This window comes from Delphinapterus leucas, chromosome 20, assembly GCF_059928025.1.
Source record: "Delphinapterus leucas isolate spDelLeu-1000000601 "Yukka" chromosome 20, BTC_Dleu_Yukka2, whole genome shotgun sequence".
NCBI classification, from domain to species: domain Eukaryota; kingdom Metazoa; phylum Chordata; class Mammalia; order Artiodactyla; family Monodontidae; genus Delphinapterus; species Delphinapterus leucas.
The window spans coordinates 46,977,337-46,997,891 of record NC_143148.1 but is presented as its reverse complement, the minus strand read 5'-3'; the positions used below and the strand labels follow the sequence as shown (position 1 = coordinate 46,997,891).

Sequence of the window (20,555 nt, the reverse complement as noted above, 5' to 3'; positions counted from 1 at the left end):
ATAAGCCTAATATTTTTATACTCCTTTTAATAGTAAAGATACAGATTTAAGAGGTCAAGAAAAATGCCTGTCTCCAGAATTTTATAGTGTTATGATAACATTGATTACTATATTTCTACCATCCATGACATGTACACTAGGATTATTAGATAAATAACATATCCAATCTTTTTTTTTTTTTCCAAGTCCATGTGAAAAGAAGAGATAAGGAAAGCCAAAGTGAATTTCCTGCACCTGTTATCTGGGTATTTGGCATTCTAAACAAGTTAAATCTCCAGGAAGCTAGATTAATAGATGACAGGAAAAAATGTAAATTGCATTATCATCTTCGACATGCTAATATACATGGGTGCTGAAAATCCAATTGAAAGGGGACTGGCTTATTAAACTGTGGCATGCTGCAATTTACATATCTCACCCTCCAGGTGTGAGGAGGGTAAATGAGAACGGAGTGTGTTCAGATCAGCAGGGGATAAGGAGGAAAAATACATATGCACATTGGCTATCAATTTGGCCAACTGGAGAAAAAGTGACACAGTGAAAAGACTGACTTTTATTCTTCCAATAAATAAATGTGGTTCTAGTGCTCCTCTGCTACATTCTGGAGCAGCACTAAAGACAGCACAACTAACCCTAGCTGGTCATTCTGTGCATGGCCCTGTTGGTTTTCCAACAGTAAGAGTGAATGTAGATGCCCAGACGACTGGAAAAACTACTGGAAAGGAGCCCTGCTGATGGTGCAAGGGTGGCAGGATCTTTGCAGAAAAAAGGAACCAAAACTAGCAGCAGGAGCTTCCCCAAAAACCCACCATCAGTCTTAGACAGTCAGCAGAAGGAGAAATCACTACGTCCTTAGAAAAACGTATTATGTCAATTATTTCATAGCTTAGAGCCCAATCCAACACAAAATCCTAATGTGTCCAAAATTAGATAAGTTTCTCATAGGTAGCCATTATACTCACTCTCTCTCTCCTCATACATGCATGTAACCATTGATAACTTTCAAATACTTAGAAGAAGAAACAGTAAAACAACATTTAACTTATTTTTTTTAATTAAGGCTTTCCCCATAGGCCATAGGCAATGTTGGTGAAATGGAATGCTAAGAGGGAATACAAAAACTAGGAGTGGGCTTCCCTGGTGGCGCAGTGGTTACGAATCCGCCTGCCAATGCAGGGGACACGGGTTCGAGCCCTGGTCCAGGAAGATCCCACATGCCGCGGAGCAACTAAGCCCGTGCGCCACAACTACTGAGCCTGCGCTCTAAAGCCCACAAGCCACAACTACTGAGTCCGCGTGCCACAGCTACTGAAGCCCGTGTGCCTAGAACCCGGGCTCCGCAACAAGAGAAGCTACCGCAATGAGAAGCAACAAAGAGTAGCCCCCGCTCACCGCAACTAGAGAAAGCCGAAGACCCAACACAGCCAAAAACAAATTCATAAAATGAATTTATTAAAAAAACAAAAACTAGGAGTAAGATAAGCTTCCACGAAATATAGCCAAGTAATAAGCCTCAATGGGAATGCTGGCATTTCATACTTAAAGTAAATACAAACTCACCTAAAATATATTTCAGTTATTTATTTGCTGTATAGATAAGCAGTAATAAAATCTCTCTCCCTTTGCTTTTAACATTTGATGAGGTAAAATTTTAAATATACACAAATAAAACAGAATAGTATAACAAATCCCATGTATCCATCACCCAGATTCAACAGTTATTAACATTCTGTCATTCTGGTTTCATCTGTACCTCCATCCATTCACCTTTCTATTGTTTTTATACTTTAAAAGTTTTTAAGGTAAAGTTTAGATATTTTGGAGTGCAGAAATATTAAATATACAATTTTGATGAATGAATTCATCCATGTAACCCACACATCTATCATGACATCGAACATTCCACCTCTTCAGAAACTTCTGTGTATCCCTCTCTCAGCTAGACTACCTACAGGTAGAATAATACTTATTCAACAGAAGATATTTTTTTCTCCAGCACAGAAAAAAATTAAGGAAAGCCAACTCCTCAAATCCAGCAAGTTTAATATTTCAAGCTGCACAAAAGCTTATTATATTCAGCTTTTATAATTAATTGACAGTGTAGGCAAATTTGACACCCAAACTAAATCCAAGTACTGTTCTCTTCACAGAGAGCATTCAGATATAGAGCCTGGAGAAAAAAATAAGGACTTCAATAACGTATAACAAAAAGCACTACTTCTGGAACTATTTATCTTTCTGCTTACTTCAGTAATACCCCAAACAAAATGATAAGTTCATAAACACAGCCCAAGAAACAAACAGTAATACTACAGAGTGGAAAAATAATAACAGCAGTATAATAGTAATGAAATTTCTAACCACTTGCTCCAGTGATATATGCTTGGCAGACCACATTAAATTCTCTATCCCTGCTCTCCAGAAAAGCAGAAACAGTAGCACCAGCACCAGGAATACTGGTAATGACATTTACAACAGCTAATAAGTATTAGTGATGGAGAAGCAGGGATTCAAAGCTAGTTCTCTGTGTCTCCATTACGCTCTTTTGATTCCAACCATAACGGCACAATACAGATAAGCAAACACACTATTTAACATTACATATAACCTGACATTTTGTTATGCCTATTTTAGCCTTGCTTTTTGTCCTCACTCTTTCAGTCATGCTGGTAAAAGCCCTTTCCTCCTCCACACAAGTCCCCACTTTGGCCCTTACAGAGGAAAACTCAAACCACAATTCTGCAGTCTTGGAGAAGGGCTGGGGAGAAGCCTCCTCCCTCAGTCGCCCAAGCTAGATTTTCCTTCCAGAAGTAACTGGAATTTATACAACTGAGGAGAGCCTGAGAATAGGCTAGATTCCTGACAGCTGTGGTGGCGCTGGAGGGAAACGGCCTCTTTTTGAACTCAGGCTCTTTCTAGCTGGTCTGTGTGCAGACAAGGATAAGCAGACAGGGCAGGTCTCTGCTTTTGGCTCTAGCCTCTCCACTTGTGCTTAGGAAGAGCTACTGGTGAGGTCACCCCTTCACGGAGGACTGGTTATCTACTGGTCATTAAGGAGCAGAATACGGCCTCAGGTCCTGGCCACATTCTTTGCCATTAGTGAGGCTGATACTGTGATCAATATTGGATCTTAGGACTCTTTCCTAAACTAATTAGAGTGTGGGGAGGAGGGATGCAACTAACAAGAATCCCAAACTTCCAAGAAGGCATAATCTCTGCGCTTTGTCTCAGCTCATTGCACCTGGACCACATCTTTTCCTTTTCGGTGTACAGTCCAACATAAATAGCTGTACAGTCCAACATAAATATGCTGAAGTCGGTTCCATGGGAGCATCCAGGATTACCCTTCTTTACACTCTGGCTACTTGCAGCTCATAAAAGCCCTCATCACTGTTTGACAATTCTCTCCGTATTCCCAGTGGTGCACCATCCCCTCCTCTCATCCACCCTCACCATTCCTCTCCTCACCACCACCACCAGCAATACCACCATCAACACCACCACCACCGATACCATCAACGATACCAACAACACTGTCGACGACACAGCTACCACCACCACCACACCAACACCACAACCAATACCAGTAACACCACCACCAACAATACCAACACCAACACCACCTCCTCGAATGCTCAGAATTGCAAACTGCTAGTGACAAGCATTCAACCAGTTTGTTGCCAGCGCTGCTGTTACCTTGTTCTCCTCTGGACTAAAGAGGATTCGGAAAACGGACGGCACTCCTGGTGCTACTTTGTGGCTAATATCTTTGGGGCTGATTACTTTAAAGTAAGGTGAACTTTCCTCAACAACTTTCACCATCCTTGGAACCTGCAAGAAAAACACAATAATGGGCACTGTACATGTGAAAGCAGAAGAAAAAGGACAGGCCTTGCAGTTAAACGTGAAATCTCCATCTACTACTTACTAGCCATGTGACTTTGGTTAGGTCTGAACTTCCGTTTCCTCAAGTGTAAAAGGAGATGACAGTACTTACCTTTACCCCAGGACCTCACGCAAAGTAAGCACTCAATGTACTTTAGCTTTAATTTTTATTAACATTATTATTATTACACAATTTAATTGTTATTGCAAATCTTTATTTTATTATTTAAATGTGACTATTTTCGAAGACTAACTGCTTAATCATCTAAAACCCCACCCACACGGTGGAGTTGCACTGGACTTCCCAACATTTGAGAACTGCTCTGGGAGAAGAAATCACACTTACTGCACTCTTGCTGTGGATCATCCACTGCACATGAGATGCCACTTGATACTCACAATAACCTTTGAGCTTCATTACAATTCATTCTACAGATGAGGAAACAGACACTTGCCATAAGTGCTACAGCTTTACCAAGCAATGGTGTTCCGGATCAAGTCCCGGCCTAACTCCACCTGCCCTCCCTATAGGACTGTCCTACCTAAACACCACTGTGAAGCAAGAACACAGAGGGCAGTACAATCCCCAAGGCCAGTCTCAGAGCAGCTTCAAACAGTCCCATCCTTTTACAGTCTTATTCCTCTGCTCTGCTTGCCTCATCCAGAGTACATATTTCTAAAAATAAATGTAACTGTGAGAAGGGGGGTGGTCAGGGGTGGAGGTTCTAGAGACACAGGAATGGGAGAGGATTGTTTTTTTAAAAACTCAAAGAGGGCAGAAGAAAGTTAACTATAGTTAAGTATGTCCTAGGAGTCTCAGGTGAAATATGAGGAAACAGGAACTCCCACAACCTCTCAAAGCTGAAACCCAGATGCAGAAGGGAAGAAGAAATGCAGAGAGAATTCAGACAGATCTAAAGACTAGAGAGTGGGGAGGTAAGAAAGAGATGTGTACATATCTGGTAGGAATAGAATTGGCTTTGCTGGTAAGAGAAATGTGCAGTGGTGTTTATGATGTGTTGAATGATGCCATATAAGCTTGCTGGGAATACTTTAGTAAGAGCCTAACTGTGGATTAAAAACTAGAAAGGAAAACAACAGCAACACTAATAAGAAGAAGAATAGTAACATTGCTTTAGTGCTTATTATAGGACAGACACTGAGCTGAGTACTTTACATCCATTATCTCATTTAATATTCCAAACAACCTATTGAAATGGGTGCTATTCTTATCCCCATAGCTTGGAGAAGTGAAGTGACTTGCCCAAAGTCTACAGCTGGGAGACAGTTCACCTAGAATCTGAACCCAGATTAGTCTGACTCTGGAGTCTGGGTGTTTATAATTGTACCCCAAGTGAATTGTGTTGTGGCTTGTCGAGTGTTCACGGCTTACTTTCAACTTGTGTGTTTGAGAGAGGTAGAGAAACAAAGACCAAACAGGCTCTGTCTTTTGCACTCCATGGCACTCAGGAAGCAAATAAAAGGTAAACGACACAGAAAGCGTTTCTCAGTGCCCCAAATGTATCTCAGTGGTTCCTTGCATGTCCATGAACCAGGAAGTAGAGAAGCAGGCTTACATCAGCCACCTCGTATGAAGGTCCTGGGAGTAACTCACCAAGAACAAGCCCTCCTAGCCTACAGAATCTGTCTTCTTGTTGATAGCTGAACTTTCCTTAGATGAGGACCTTCCTTTCATGGGATCCAATACTCTAGCAGCATCTTACCAAGAAGTGTGGGTTTTATACATGACAACTGAATGCCCTTTGGCAGACAAGACTCACACATGCCTCTTATCCTTGACATGCTCATATACACTCAGTGACAAGCATTTCTTGCTTATGGCTGGGGAGGAGTACCCAAAGTACCCTTTGGACTAGCTCCTCTCTGCCTTTAATAGCCTAAAAAAACTTGAACAAGAGTCAAAAAGTAATGGAGAAAGGGAAAACAAGAACTCGAAGTGAGAAACTAAATTGGTTGGCAGCCCTGCATGAAAAGAGAGAGTTCTAATGTCTATGTAACTCACCTCTTCCTGAGGTCTAGGAACATAACCCTGAACACCTCGGGGTTTTTTTTCTTCTCTCTGCATACCTTTTAGCTTCAAACCCATGAGCTTCTCTTGCTAACACGCCTTCAGCGAAGAACTAAATGTTCCATTTTCTCCAAAGTCTGACTTTGCTGTCACTAAATCACCCCATTGATCTCTGAAAGGCATCACTGATTCCTTTAATGAGCTACTGTACTGAATATAACTGCAAGTCTTCCCATTTGCCTTGAATTCTTGCATAGTCTTCACTTATTTTCCCTACTTTATTATAGCTAGAATTTTTGTCTCAACATTCTAAGACTCCCATAAGTATTTCTACTTGTCCTTAACACCTGATGCTTAGCATCTCTCTAATGCCTTCCTTCCTACCTGATTACTTTTCACACTTAACTGTGCTTCATGCTGACCTTCTGCATTATTCTTCCTTTCCTTATTGTTACGTGTCAAGGAACTCTTCAGTCATTTAATACTCTTTCTTGAAATATACCCTAATATATCTCTGAAAGAAAAGGCATACGGATGGAGAAGAAATCCTCAGTTGCAAGCACAAAGAAACAAGGTACAGACAGTGGGAGAAGCCATCCAAAACTATCTGTGAACAAAATCTGAAGGCTATCTGAGGTAGAAGGGAGGAGGTGGAAAAGAGAAAAGGGGATCTTCTTTTTTGTTTTGTTTTTTTTTAATACAATTTGCAGAATCTAAATGCATTGGCTCAACAACTGCAGTTCATATGAGTAGAGTTGATACCTTCAGTTGGGGAAATAGTGGCTCTAACGTGGAGTATGTAAACATGAACAGTAATCATCTTGTATTAAATGAAAACCTAGCCCAAATGGTCACTCATGAGAACTTCATGACACTGATCTAGCCAATCTCTTATTCAACAAAATGTCAGTGCACACACTGGGAGTTTACCAGTTGTTGGGTACTGCCCTGGAACTGAGCATTTAGCAACAAACCAACCGACACAGTCTTGTCTTCATTAAGCTTATAGTCAAAGGGCATGTTTTTATCTGCCTTCCTAGGCCTATCAAGTTCAAGAGCTTATCTAAGACCCTACAGGATCCCATTTTATCTAATCCCTTCTTATATATCCATGAAAGGTACAGTCATCCCAGCAAACATACTCACTATGTCATTGTTCCTCAAAACTAGTGGAACTTCATAGACTTCACAGGGAGTGTAGTTCTGAAATACAATTTCTGATGGAAAGGGCTGGAATAAGGCCTGATCCAGGTCAATTCCTGGAAACTGCAGTTGAAAAAATAAAATCATATAGTCACACAATGGCAGAAACAACTGGGGAAGATAAGAAATTACTACATATACCTATGAATATTAACACCAAGAACAAAGGAAACATTCAAAAAGGGGAAAGTACTATAAACACTATTGTAATCAGTAAGGTTATTGTCATCAACTTCTAGGTTTTGGTCCTCAATTTAAAAAATAGGCTAGTTAGAACAACAACTCAAAACTTCCATTTCCAGTAATGGTGAATAAGGTAATTTGAACCAACTCCCCTATGAGAATAAGAAGAAAAGCTGTATCAACAAAAACCTGTTTGGAGGCACTGAGGGATTAACAAGACAGTATTATCTAATGGTAAAACTGAATTATCTCAAGCTAGTAGCTTATGTAGTATCCAACAGGTTTTGAGTACTGCCATGTTTCCCTTAAAAATTCAGAATACCCCACGATGCCGTGTTGAGTTCACGGTTGTATCCTGGGTGCACCTCAGCAGAGAGTTTGGAAATTGAAGATGTAAGTATCCACCTCAATAATTTAGAACAACAATAGCAAACATAAAAAACACATTAAAACCCAAACAAAAAAACAAAAATGACACAACAAAAACAGCAGAAATTAATGAAATACAAAGTAACTGTCCCACAGAATCAACAAAGCCAAAAGTTGAGTCTTTAAAGACTAATAAAAATAATAAAATACCTGAATCTGATCAAGAAAAGAAGACACAGCCAATTATAAAAGAGCCAATTATAAAAAATAGGAACATTACTACAGAACCCAAACTAAGTAAAACGATAACAAATGCGAAAATTTAGATTAAAATTATAAATTCCTAGAAAAATACAATTTGTAAAAACTAGCACAAAAAGAAATAGAAAATATGAAGTGTTCCCTAACTATTAGAGAAATTGAATTTGTAAAATAAAAACTTTTCATGGATAAAACTCTGGCCCAAATAGCTCTACAAGCAAATTCTGGCAAACATTTAAAGAAAATACAACTTGGGGCTTCCCTGGTGGCACAGTGGTTAAGAATCCACCTGCCAGTGCAGAGGACACAGGTTCGAGCCCTGGTCCAGGAAGATCCCACATGCCGCGGAGCAACTAAGCCCATGCGCCACAACTACTGAAACTGCGCTCTAGAGCCCATGAGCCACAACTACTGAAGCCCATGTGCCACAACTACTGAAGCCCATGTGCCCTAGAGCCCATGCTCTGCAAAAGGAGAAGCCACCACAGTGAGGAGCCCACGCACCACAATGAAGAGTAGCCCCCACTCGCCACAACTAGAGAAAGCCCACGCGCAGCAACGAAGACCCAACACAGCCAAAAATAAATAATTAATTTTTTTTAAAGTGTGGCACTGCCATTTAAAGGAAATACAACTCAAACATTATAGGAACTCTCCCAAAGGAAAGAAAGACAAAAAATTAGGGGTCGCCAAGATGACAAGATGACAGAATAGAAGGATGAGGAGCTTACCTCCTCTCACAAATACATCAAAAGTACATCTACATGTGGAATAATTCTCACAGAATACCTGCTCAGTGCTGGCAGAAGATCTCATAAAACCAAAATAGCAAGAAAGATTACCACATAACCAGGTAGGATGAAAGAAAAAAAATAAATGAATCGGGACAGGACCTGCGCCCCTGGGAGGGAGCTGTGAAAGAGGAAAGGTTCCCTCATCCTGGGAAGCCCCTTCACTGGCGTGGTGATCAGCTGGGACAGAAAGGAAGCTTCAGAGGCTCGGAGGAGAGTGCAGCAGTCAGTTTGCAACAGGCAGAACAGAGAGAGCACAGAGCAAAAGCAGTCCTAAGAGGGAAGTTCATAGCAATACAGGCCTTCCTGTAAAAAACAAGAAAAATCTCAAATAAACAACCTAACCTACCACCTAAAAGAATCAGAAAAAGAACAAACAAAACCTAAAGTTAGCAGAAAGGGAATAATAAAGATCAGAAAGGAAATAAATAAAATAGGGATTTTTAGAAAGTAGAAAAAAACCAATAAAACCAAGAGCTGTTTTATTTAAAGGATAAACAAAATCAACAAACCTCTGTTCAGGTTCACCAAGAAGAAAAGAGAAGACTCACATAAACAAAATAAGAAATGAAAGAGGAGAAATAACAACCAATACCACAGAAATGCAAAAAACCATAAGAGAATACTATGAACAATTATATGCCAACAAATTGGACAACCTAGAATAAATGGATAAGTTTCTAGAAACATACAGCCCACCAAAACTGAATCAAGAAGGAATAGATAATTTGAACAGACCAATCACTAGAGATGAAATAGAACCTGTAATTTAAAAACTCCCTGCAAACGAAAGTCCAGGACCAGATGGCTTCACTAGGGAATTCTACCAAACGCACAAAGAACTTACACCAAAACTCTTATATCAAACTCTTCCAAAAGACTGAAGAGGAAAGAACACTTCCAAAGTCATCCCATGAAGCCACCATTGCCCTGATACCAAAACCAGACAAAGACAATACCAAAAAAGAAAATTACAAGTCAATTACAAGCCAAATCTAACAACACGTAAAAAAAGATCACACACCACGATCAAGTTGGATTCATCCCAGGGTCACAAGGATAAGCAAATCAATCAATGTGATATACCACATCAACAAAAGAAAAGACAAAAACCACATGATCATCTCAATAGATGCAGAAAAAACATTTGATAAAATTCAACATCCATTCATGATAAAAAAAAAACTCTTACCAAAGTGGGTATAGAGGGAACATATCTCAACATAATAAAAGCTATTTATGATAAACCCACAGCCAACATAACACTCAACGGTGAAAAGCCGAAAGCCTTCCCACTAAAACCTGGAACAAGACAAGGATGCTCACTGTCACCAATTCTATTCAACATAATATTGGAAGGCCTAGCCATAGCAATCAGATAAGAAAAAGAAATAAAATTTGTCCACATTGGAAGAGGTAAAACTGTCATTATATGCAGATGACATGATACTGTATATAGAAAACTCTAAAGGCTCCACACAAAAACTACTAGAACTGATAAGTAAATTCAGCAAGGTAGCAGGATACAAGATTAACATACAGAAATCTGCTGCATTTCTTTATACTAACAATGAAATACTGGAAAGGGAAAGTAAAAAACAAATCACTTTAAAATCACATATGGGCTTCCCTGGTGGCACAGTAGATAAGAAACTGCCTGCCAATGCAGGGGACACAGGTTCGATCCCTGGTCCAGGAAGATCCCACATGCCATGAAGCAACTAAGCCTGTGCACCACAACTACTGAGCCTGCCCTCTAGAGCCCACGAGCCACAACTACTGAAGCCCACGTGCCTAGAGCCCGTGCTCCATAACAAGAGAAGCCACCACAATGAAAAGCCAGCGCACCACAACGAAGAGTAGCCCCCACTCGCCGCAACTAGAGAAAGCCCACACGCAGCAATGAAGACCCAATGCAGCCAAAAATAAATAAATAAATAATGTTTTTTAAATCACATACAAAATACAAATAAACCTGATGAAGCAGATGAAAGGCATATGCTGAGAACTATAAAACATTTATAAAAGAAACTGAAGATGATTCAAAGAAATGGAAAGATAGCTCATGCTCTTGGTTTGGAAGAATTAAACTGTTAAAATGCCCATACTACCCAAAGCAATCTACAGATTTAATGTGATCCCTATCAAATTACCTATGACATTTTTCACAGAACTAGATCAATTAATCCTAAAATTTATATGGAACCATAAAAGACCCAGAATTGCCAAAGCAATACTGAGGAAAAAGAAAAAAGCTAGAGGCATAACCCTACCAGACTTCAGACAATACTACAAAGCTACAGTAATCAAAACAGCAAGGTTTTGGTACAGACATATGGATCAATGGAACAGAACAGAGAGCTCAGAAATAAACCCACACACTTATGGTCAATTAATCTTTGACAAAGGAGGTAAGAATACACAATGGAGAAAAGACAGTCTCTTCAGCAAGCAGTGCTGGGAAAGCTGGACAGCCACATGTAAATCAATGAAGTTAGAACACACCCTTACACCATACACAAAAATAAACTCAAAATGGTTTAAAGACTTAAGCATAAGACATGACACCATAAAACTCCTAGAAGAGACCATAGGAAAAACATTCTCTGACATAAATCGTACCAATATTTTCATAGGTCAGTCTCCCAAGGCAACAGAAATAAAAGCAAAAATAAACAAATGGGAGCTAATCAAACTTATAAGCTTTTGCACAGTAAAGGAAACGATAAACAAAATGAAAAGACAACCTACAGACTGGGAGAAATTATCTGCAAATGATGCAACAGACAAGGGCTTAATTTCCAAAATATACAAATAGCTCATACAACTCAATAACAAGAAAAGAAATAATCAAAGAATGGGCAGAAGATCTAAATAGACATTTCTCCAAAGAAGAAATACAGATAACCAATAGGCACATGAAAAAGTGCTCAACACCACTAATTATGCAAACCAAAACCACAATGAGCTACCACCTCACAGTGGTCAGAATGGCCATCATTAAAAGTCTACAAATAACAAATGGTGGAGACGGTGTGGAGAAAAAGGAATCTTCTACACTGTTGGTGGGAATGTAAATTGGTGCAGCCACTGTGGAGAACAGTATGGAGGTTCTTTAAAAAAAACTAAAAACAGAGTTACCATATGATCCTGCAATCCCACTCCTAGGCATATATCTGGATAAAACTTTAATTCGAAAAGATACATGCACCCCAATGTTCATAGCAGCTCTATTTACAATAGCCAAGACATGGAAACAACCTAAATGTCCATTGACAGATGAATGGCTAAAGAAGACATGGTATATATACACAATGTAATACTACTCAGCCATAAAAAAGAATGAAATAATGCCATTTGTAGCAACATGAATGGACCTAGAGGTTATCATACTAAGTAAAGTAAGTGAGAAGGACAAATACCATATGATATCACTTACATGTGGAATCTAAAATATGACAGAAATGAACTTATTTATGAAACAGAAACAGACTCACAGACACAGAAAACAAACTTATGGTTACCAAAGGGGAAAGAGGGTGGGAAAGGGAGAAATTAGGAGTTTGGGATTAGCAGATACAAACTACTATATATAAAATAGATAAACAACAAGGTCCTACGGCATAGCACAGGGAACTATAATGTCCTATAGTAAACTACAATGAAAAAGAAAAACAAAAAATTAAATGTCTTCCATTTAATGATGATGTTGTTAGCATAACTTTCATATGTTTGAGAAAGACAGTAGGAGACAGGAAAATTATAGGTCATGAACCATAGATCAAAAAAAAAGCAAATCATTAGCAAACTGAAACCTACAATATATAAAAAAGATAATACATGACCAAGTTGAGTCTATCTCAGAAATACAAGGTTATTTTAACACTAGAAGTTTTGATCAAGAAGAAACAAAACTGACATTTTCCCCAGAACAAAAACTTGTTTATTTAGAAAATTCAAAATAACCTATAGATAAATTAGAATTAACAAGTGATTTATCAAGGTCACTGAGTACAAGGTCAACATAAAAAATCAATTATATTTCTTTGTACTAGCAATGAACATTTAGGAAATGAAATTTATAAACAATATCATTTAAAATCACATCCTAAAACATAAAATACATAGGAATAAATCCAATGGAAGATGTGCAAGAACTTTACCTGGAAAAACTACAAACCACTATCGACAGAAATTAAAGAAGATCTACACTGAACTACTGACAATTGCATGGAAAATACACAAAATGCATATTTATAAGAAGAGTCCATCATTTAGACAGGGTAAAAGAATCATAAGAATCCCTAAGTTAGAACTCTGGGGAGAAGAAAAGGCTAACACAACTCAGTTACTCCTCCTCCCTTCCTCTCATTTCCCTTCCAAATAAACACATACATATGATTTGCTTTCATAAAGAGCTGCCCTTAGAATCATGGAGAATTCCTGCTGGTCTGTGACCCTACCGAGCCCCGCCTCAACATTAACTACCTGCAAACAGCAAGTCCAGGAAGAATTCCCTTCTTTATTTCAAAGATGAGTGATAATAATAATCACAATGACAAAGAGATGAAAAATTCATGTGTTCATTCAATAAGTGCTAATTGAGTTTCTAATATGTTCCATATGTTGAGCATACAGTAGTGAACAAAGCCAATAAAGCCCCTGCCTCATGAAGCTGAAATGCTTAAGGAAATGGATAAAAAATAAAGAAATAGGGACTTCCCTGGTGGTCCAGGGGCTAAGACTCCACACTCCCAATGCAGGAGGCCCAGGTTCAATCGCTAGTCAGGGAACTAGATCCCGTATGCTGTAACTAAAGATCCCACACACGGCAACGAAAATCCCACGGGCCTCAACTAAGACTCAGCACAGCCACGTAAATAAATAAATATTTTTTTAAAAAAAGAAATACATAATATGAGGTCAGGCAGTGATAAGGCTATGAAGAAAACCAAAGTAGGACAAGGAGACAGAGTGAATGGGGGATGGTTGCTCTTTAGGATAGGTAGCCAAGGCATGGCCTCTCTGAGGAAATGATCTGAAGCAAGTCACGCAAAGATCTGAGAGAACAGCATTGCAGTTAGAAGGAATAACAAATGCAAAGGCCCTAGGGTGAAAATTATCCTTGAGTGTTTGAAGAGCAGCAAGAGGGGAGAGCAGCTAGAGGAGAATGAGCTGGGGGAGAGAGGAAGGAAAAGACTATGAAGGACTCAGGATCAGATAATGCAGGACCTTATAACTATGAGGGTAACAGGAAGCTACTAGGTGGTTTTCAACATGGAAGTAACATGTTCTGATTTACATTTTTAAAAACCACTCTTGGGACTCCCCTGGTGGCGCAGTGGTTAAGAATCTGCCTGCCAATGCAGGGGACATGGGTTCAAGCCCTGGTCCAGGAAGATCCTACATGCCACAGAGCAACTAAGCCCGTGTGCCACAACTACTGACCCCACGAGCCACAACTACTGAAGCCCACGCACCTAGAGCCCATGTTCTGCAACAAGAGAAGCCACCACAGTGAGAAGCCTGCACAACGCAACGAAGAGTAGCCCCCGCTCACCGCAACTAGAGAAAGCCCGCGTGCAACGGAGACTCAACACAGCCATAAATAAATAAATATTTTAAATAAATAAATAAATAATAAAATAAAAACCACTCTTACTTCTTTGTGGAGAATTGGTAACGGGGCGATGAGTTGGAAACAGGGAGGCTATTTCAGGAGCCTAGATGATGGTGGGTTGAACTGGGATGGCAGTGGTGGAGGTGGTGAGAAGTGGTTGGATTAAAGACATATTTGTGATTATTAGCCCTTGTTTTGGATTTCATATAAGACGTGAGAAAAACAGAGGCATCAGAGATAACACCAAGGTTTTTGGCCTGAGAAAAGAGATAAATGGGGGTATTACATGGTGGAGGGAGGAAAGACAAAAGAGGAAAGATCATGCCTTTAGGGAAAGAATGTAATGCAAAAATTAGCTTTTAAGAATTTTAAGTTTGAGCTGCCAATCACACATTGAGCTGAATATATGATCCAGAGTTCAGGGGCTAGGCCATAGCAGGAGATATAATTATGAAAGCAATCACTTAAAAGGTGAAATTTAAAGCCTTGTTCCTGGAAGGAGTCACCTAAGGAATGAGTTCAGAAGAGAAAGAAGTTTAAGGACCAAGTACTGGGGAACTCCAATATTTAGCCAACAGGAAGAGGAGAAAGATCCAACAAATAAGAAAAAAGCAACCAGTGAAGTAGGAAGAAAGCCAAAGAAGAGTGATATCTGAGACACAAGTGAATTAAAAAGTACAAAAAAAGGAACTAACTGTAAAATGCTGTGAGACAACCCAGGTGTGTTGAACTGGTCAAGCTTAAGAATGAATTTTAAGAGAAACACACACACACACAACTCAAAGTAAGGGATACAGAGGATAAGTTGATGAATGTAATTACAATGAAATGGGAATGAACAGAAAGTTTAAGATGGATTAGGGAGGAAATGCAAGGTGTAGAAGGGCAGACAAAGAAGAACCAGCATGTTCACAATTGATATTTCTAAAAAACATAAAAACAAAAATGGCATGAACAAATACTTGATAATTCAAGAAAAACTTTCTAAAAATAAAATAATGGTACGTAGTGTCTTAGGAAAAATTTAGTCACATCCTAATAAAATCACTGGGCATCAAATAAGAATAAACAATCTTTGGGCATACAAGCTAAAACATTAGGCTGCATACTTCCGCATATCGTCATTTAAAGCCAGAAGGTAGTGAAGAAAATGCCTGCAAATCTCTTATGGGGAAAATGTGTGACCCAAGAATTTTACATCTAACAAATCTGCAGTTCACCTATAAAGGCAATAGGCAAATATTATCAAATTTATAAAATCAAGGAAATATAGTTTCCATAATCTCTTCTGGAGGAAATGAGAAGAGTATGACTATCTACCAAAAAACAAATGAAACTCCGGAAAACAAAGTAAAAAATAACTGACTGAGTTGACAGAGGACAGAGGCAAGAAGATGAGATGTGGTACACTAATTTCTTCATCCTTCATAGCAGGAATCAAAATACTTTAAAACACACACACAAGCAGTACACACAGAACAATACACATAGTCTGGTCTTAGTTATGCTCTGGGAAAGGAGCAGTTAGCCCTTAATTAGGATGAATTAGCTTTGGAGAAAGCTGTGTTCCCTGCTCTCAAAGTTAGAGGGTGTTATGGGAAATAGAGGAAACAATGAATAGCTAAAGCTAGAAGTGCTCAGAAGAAGAGCAAATTTTATGGGGTGGCAATGGCATGCCAAGGAGAGCAAAAGAGCCTGAGGGACTCACTTGTCTTGTGGGAAATCACTCTGAAAAACCCTCAGGAATAGCTGGGAACCCTTTGAGAGGAGGCTAATCTCCAGCAGTTTAACTGATGGAGGCTCATACCATAATTTGTGCAAAAAGTGAAGCATATAATTCAAGAAATTAATTAAAATGTAGGAAATAAGAACTACTTTATAAACATATACTCCTAAAGCCTGGAATGTATGGTTTACATGAGAATACAGAAACATGTTAAAATAGCTATTCTTTAGAGACTAAAAGGATACATTTGTTATTGGAAATCAGCCAGAATAGACAAAAATGCCTATTTTAATAAACAGTTCCTCCTTCTTCCTTTCTAGTTATGACAGCTCAGGTAAGGAGGGATTTCTTACACTAGGAGGATAACCTAATTGGGCTTGGCTAATATAATTCTTGGGATTACTCCTAATCTGTAAACAATGGTGTCCAGAAGTAGCTAAGGAAGAAATGTGACTAGTCAAAAGTTAGTTGAGGACTTCCCTGGTGGTCCAGTGGGTAAGACTCCATGCTCCCAATGCAGGGGGCCCAGGTTCGATCCCTGGTTGGAGAACTAGATCCCACATGCATGCCACAACTAAGAGTCCGCATGCCACAACTAAGACCCAGCACAGCCAAAAATAAATAAATAAAAATAAATTTTTTAAAAGTTATTGTATTGTGTAATTCTTTTTGTATCAAATTATAGATATCAAGATCAACAGGGGTAGAAAAAGAATACATAAAACAAATCCAATAAGGGATTAGTTAGCCCAGGAACAATAAGTACTGCTTAGTTCTTATTGTTCTAGAATATTCACATTATTCCAGGACCTACTTTATATGCAAGTATGACAGAAAGCAGCTACCTTTTGATGTGTTGTTTCCCTCATATCTAAAAGTTCAGTGATCTGTGGTCGGCACATCACACGTGTATTGGCCAGTCTCTGCTCTGTGGTGAGGGACATTTCCTTCAGGAACTCTGAGGGAGTCAGCTAGAATTTAAAGCAACAGGAGCCAAAGATTCATAAATGGTAATACTGAAAAAGTGCTTTCATAAGTGCCAGTAATGAATAATTTGTGTTTGCAGCTTTCAGGATAATTCTGGAATGCCACTAAGTTCCCCTATAAAACGTTTAAAATAACTGAATAATACAAGCGAAGTTACCCGTGCACTTCTGAGCTCTTTGCACAATAATTTGAAAGAATATGTGGTTGCTGTTTCCTTATGATTTTGAAGGAATCACACAAAAGAACCTGGGGTGGGGGAGAGGAAGGTCAAGAAATTGCACGGGAACATGACCAAAGAGCTTAACATATATGCTCAGAAGAGCATAAAACTCTAGGTTTCTAAAATCACTTAAGGGCTTCAGAGCTAAGGAGGCTAATCCTCCTTGAAATATTTCTATTTCTCAAATGAAGTTACAACACGCAAGTAAAGCTTTTGGGTGTTTATCATGTTATATCAGGTTAAAGAGAAATCTTATAAAGTAAAGGATCTGGGAAGTATGACTGTGCTGCTTAGGAACGAGTTTGAACTTTTTAGAAATCGTAAGAGCACATTTAGACCTTGTTTTAAAAGAGCTCTAAGTCAATCATCAGATCCAGCAGCCAGTCACATCCACATACCCAAACAAGAACACAAGATTCTTTAACACTTTCTACGGTTTTGAGAAAAAAAGGTAACCTATCATTTAAATAAAATCATTTAAATAAACCAGCAAGGGCTTACCCAAGACCAATCACTATTGATTGTTGTTCTGGAATGTTCACTTTGTTCTAGGACTACTTTATATGCAAAGAGATTATGATCACTGGCAGCAACATAATGCTTAAGTATGTGCCAAGACTTCTTAAAACATTCAGGGGTATATAATTTAGCTGATTCATTTCGCCTTGGGTTAAAATCAATGCTCTTCAAATTCCCTACAAATTTAATTTTTGTGATTGAATCCATTTAAATGAAGGCATATTTCTAATATAGCTTTTAAGATTCCTTTTGATTGGAACACAGATTAGAATGTTAAAATGTTATGAGGTATCAGCTGTGTTGTGATTTAAATAAAAATAAACTCTTACAAGCAAAAAGTAAGGAGTTACTTTAAAGCTGAAACAAGAACAATCACAAAAGAAAATGATAGATTTTATTTTTCTAATTGGAACATAACCTGAGACTAGTTTTTAAAATGCAGTGAACACAATGTTTAACACTTTAAATTGTTATTGATATTTCCATAGCATGTAGTTTATAATTCAGTTCTCACCAAATCATTAGAATTCATTAAAAATGTAATTGTTTTCTATCATAAAGGACAGAAAAAGTTATGCATTTTTCCTAGATATTATATAGTCATCATTTTAATGCATTATGTTCTACAAATACACAAAAATAACTCTTGCCAATCAACAGGTAACTGATTATATATGTTACACCTATGAAATCCTGATATTTGACTGTTTTTGAACTACATAAATGACAGTTTCTTAAGGTTCTAGCTAATATTTAGAAAATCTTAATAATTTGCTTGCATAGTCTTAGTTCAACTGATTAACTTAAGCAATTTAATTTAAGCCTCTACTTTGACGTATATAATTTCAAAAATTCCCCAAGCTTTAAAAGGTAACTATGCTCTGCAGCAATCTACCCATGTTAACTAAACGGATATTATCAGCCAGTAATTCTGTTTGATATTCTGAGAATGTCAAGTAGCAACTGTCATTCTCCTGAGGAGAAAGACTGCATTAAGTATTTTACTCAGAAATTCTCTTATACATTACCATTCGATTTACTTCTTCTTCTGTAACCACCTTCGGACTCAGGGGTGGCAAAATCTTGCTTTGGAATCCTTTAAGCGTTCTGACTAGCCCCGTCTGAACAGCCCCCATGGACTCCTCAAGACTTCTACTTGTCATTTTTAGTTATTTCCTTTGTATACCTAAGAGTGAAAACAAAATAGTTTTAGAACAAATACAGTTAATTCCTGAATACAGGTCACATTTTTTGAAGCTTTTTCCAATATACGAAGGTTTAGAAAATACCGATTTTCAAAAATACATCCAATGCTTGGAACAAATGCCTTAACTGTAGGAGTCTATTCCATGAATCTGTCTAGATTTAGCCTTATCCTGAAGTCTAGGATCGCTTTTAGAAAAAGCAAGTGATTCTGGACTAAGCTCAGGGAAGACATGAAAACATAAGCAGTTACTATATTTTGGTACTTTTATCTTCTCCAGATAAATAAACAAAAGCTGCTCAATAACTATACTTCATAGTTTGCTACTTTATCTGCTTATTTGACAATTCTCTCTCATGGCACCCTTCAAACACAATAAATATAAGGCTTCAAACCTTCACACCTAGGCAGAGAATTGAAAAAGGCAGCATGAGATGATACGTGGAAAAAGAAGTTTGTGAAAAATTTTTTGAAGTTTATAGTAATAAACAAGGCATTAAACAGCCACCCAATACCTCCAAAGCAAAGAAATATGACATCTCCCCTTTGCATATATTTCCATATACTTCTAGCAGGACACTTGCAACTTTGGAAGTCCATTTATGACTATGTAGGGATTTCTACTTTTAATAATAGCAGGCTAGGTTGTTCAACCCTGTGCAGGAAAAAAAAAAAAAAAAGCTTGATTCAATGTCAAATAAAAAACCTTAAAATTGTTAAAAGTTCAAAAGACAATAAGGCACTACCAGACCAAAATGGAGGGGAAAGCAGTGCATAAAGGAAAAGAGATATGATGAAAATGTAATAAGGCACACTGAAATAAAGCAGTAAAACACCCAAAGAAATGAATATGAAATTTTAAAATAAGAAAAAAGATCAGAGAAAGAAATGATTGGAATAGAAGAGAGTGAAAGAAGTTCTAACATGCTATAATTGGAGCCCATGAAGAAGAAAAAGTACTGGAGGGAAATTAATATTTAAAGCCATAATCCAAGAAAAATTCCAGAAAAAAAAACAATGAAAAGCGACTAGTAGGTACCCAGGAAAACTGACCCAAAATGATCAACTATGAGTCATATCTTAGAAGAACTACTAGGCTTCAAAGAATTTTAAAAATTAGCATCCAGGCAAAAAGTCAAAATAATGTACAAGGGCAAGAGAATTAGATGTCATTGGACTTTGTAAAAGCAAGCTATGCAGGGGGAAAACAGAGGAGCAGCATTTTTCAAAGACTTTACAAAGCAGGAGCCAAGGATTTTAGAAGGAACCAAGCTCTCCTTCAGTCACTGAGGCTACAGAAAAGGAGTTTTGAACATGCAGAAGCCCAGGGAATATTATAAACATGTTCCCTTCCTGAAGAATATACTAGAGGATGGGCTTCATCCAACCAAAAGCTGAGTGGGGAACTTCAGCAAAAGGACTGATGATGAGCATTTCATATATATAATTGTACAGGTATTAAAATAATGTTGAAGACATAAGGAGAAGAATAGAATGTAAACGTTATATTTTCTGACAAAGTAGAAAGGATGCAATTTTAAATGAAAAAAAAAAAGAA

At 38.1% G+C, this 20,555-nt stretch overlaps 1 protein-coding gene across 1 annotated transcript in view; it reads right to left on the bottom strand.

Annotated features, from left to right (window-relative positions):
* Positions 1-20,555, bottom strand: part of HYDIN (HYDIN axonemal central pair apparatus protein) — a 431,283-nt gene that overhangs the window by 321,842 nt on the left and 88,886 nt on the right. Inside the window, exons 3-6 of the mRNA XM_089902455.1 lie at positions 18,822-18,979; positions 16,913-17,038; positions 7,061-7,180; positions 3,697-3,831 (exon numbers count right to left, since the gene is read on the bottom strand). Of these exons, the coding sequence (XP_089758581.1) occupies positions 3,697-3,831; positions 7,061-7,180; positions 16,913-17,038; positions 18,822-18,956 (516 nt within the window). The 5' untranslated portion in view covers positions 18,957-18,979. The remainder of the gene's footprint in view (positions 1-3,696; positions 3,832-7,060; positions 7,181-16,912; positions 17,039-18,821; positions 18,980-20,555) is intronic.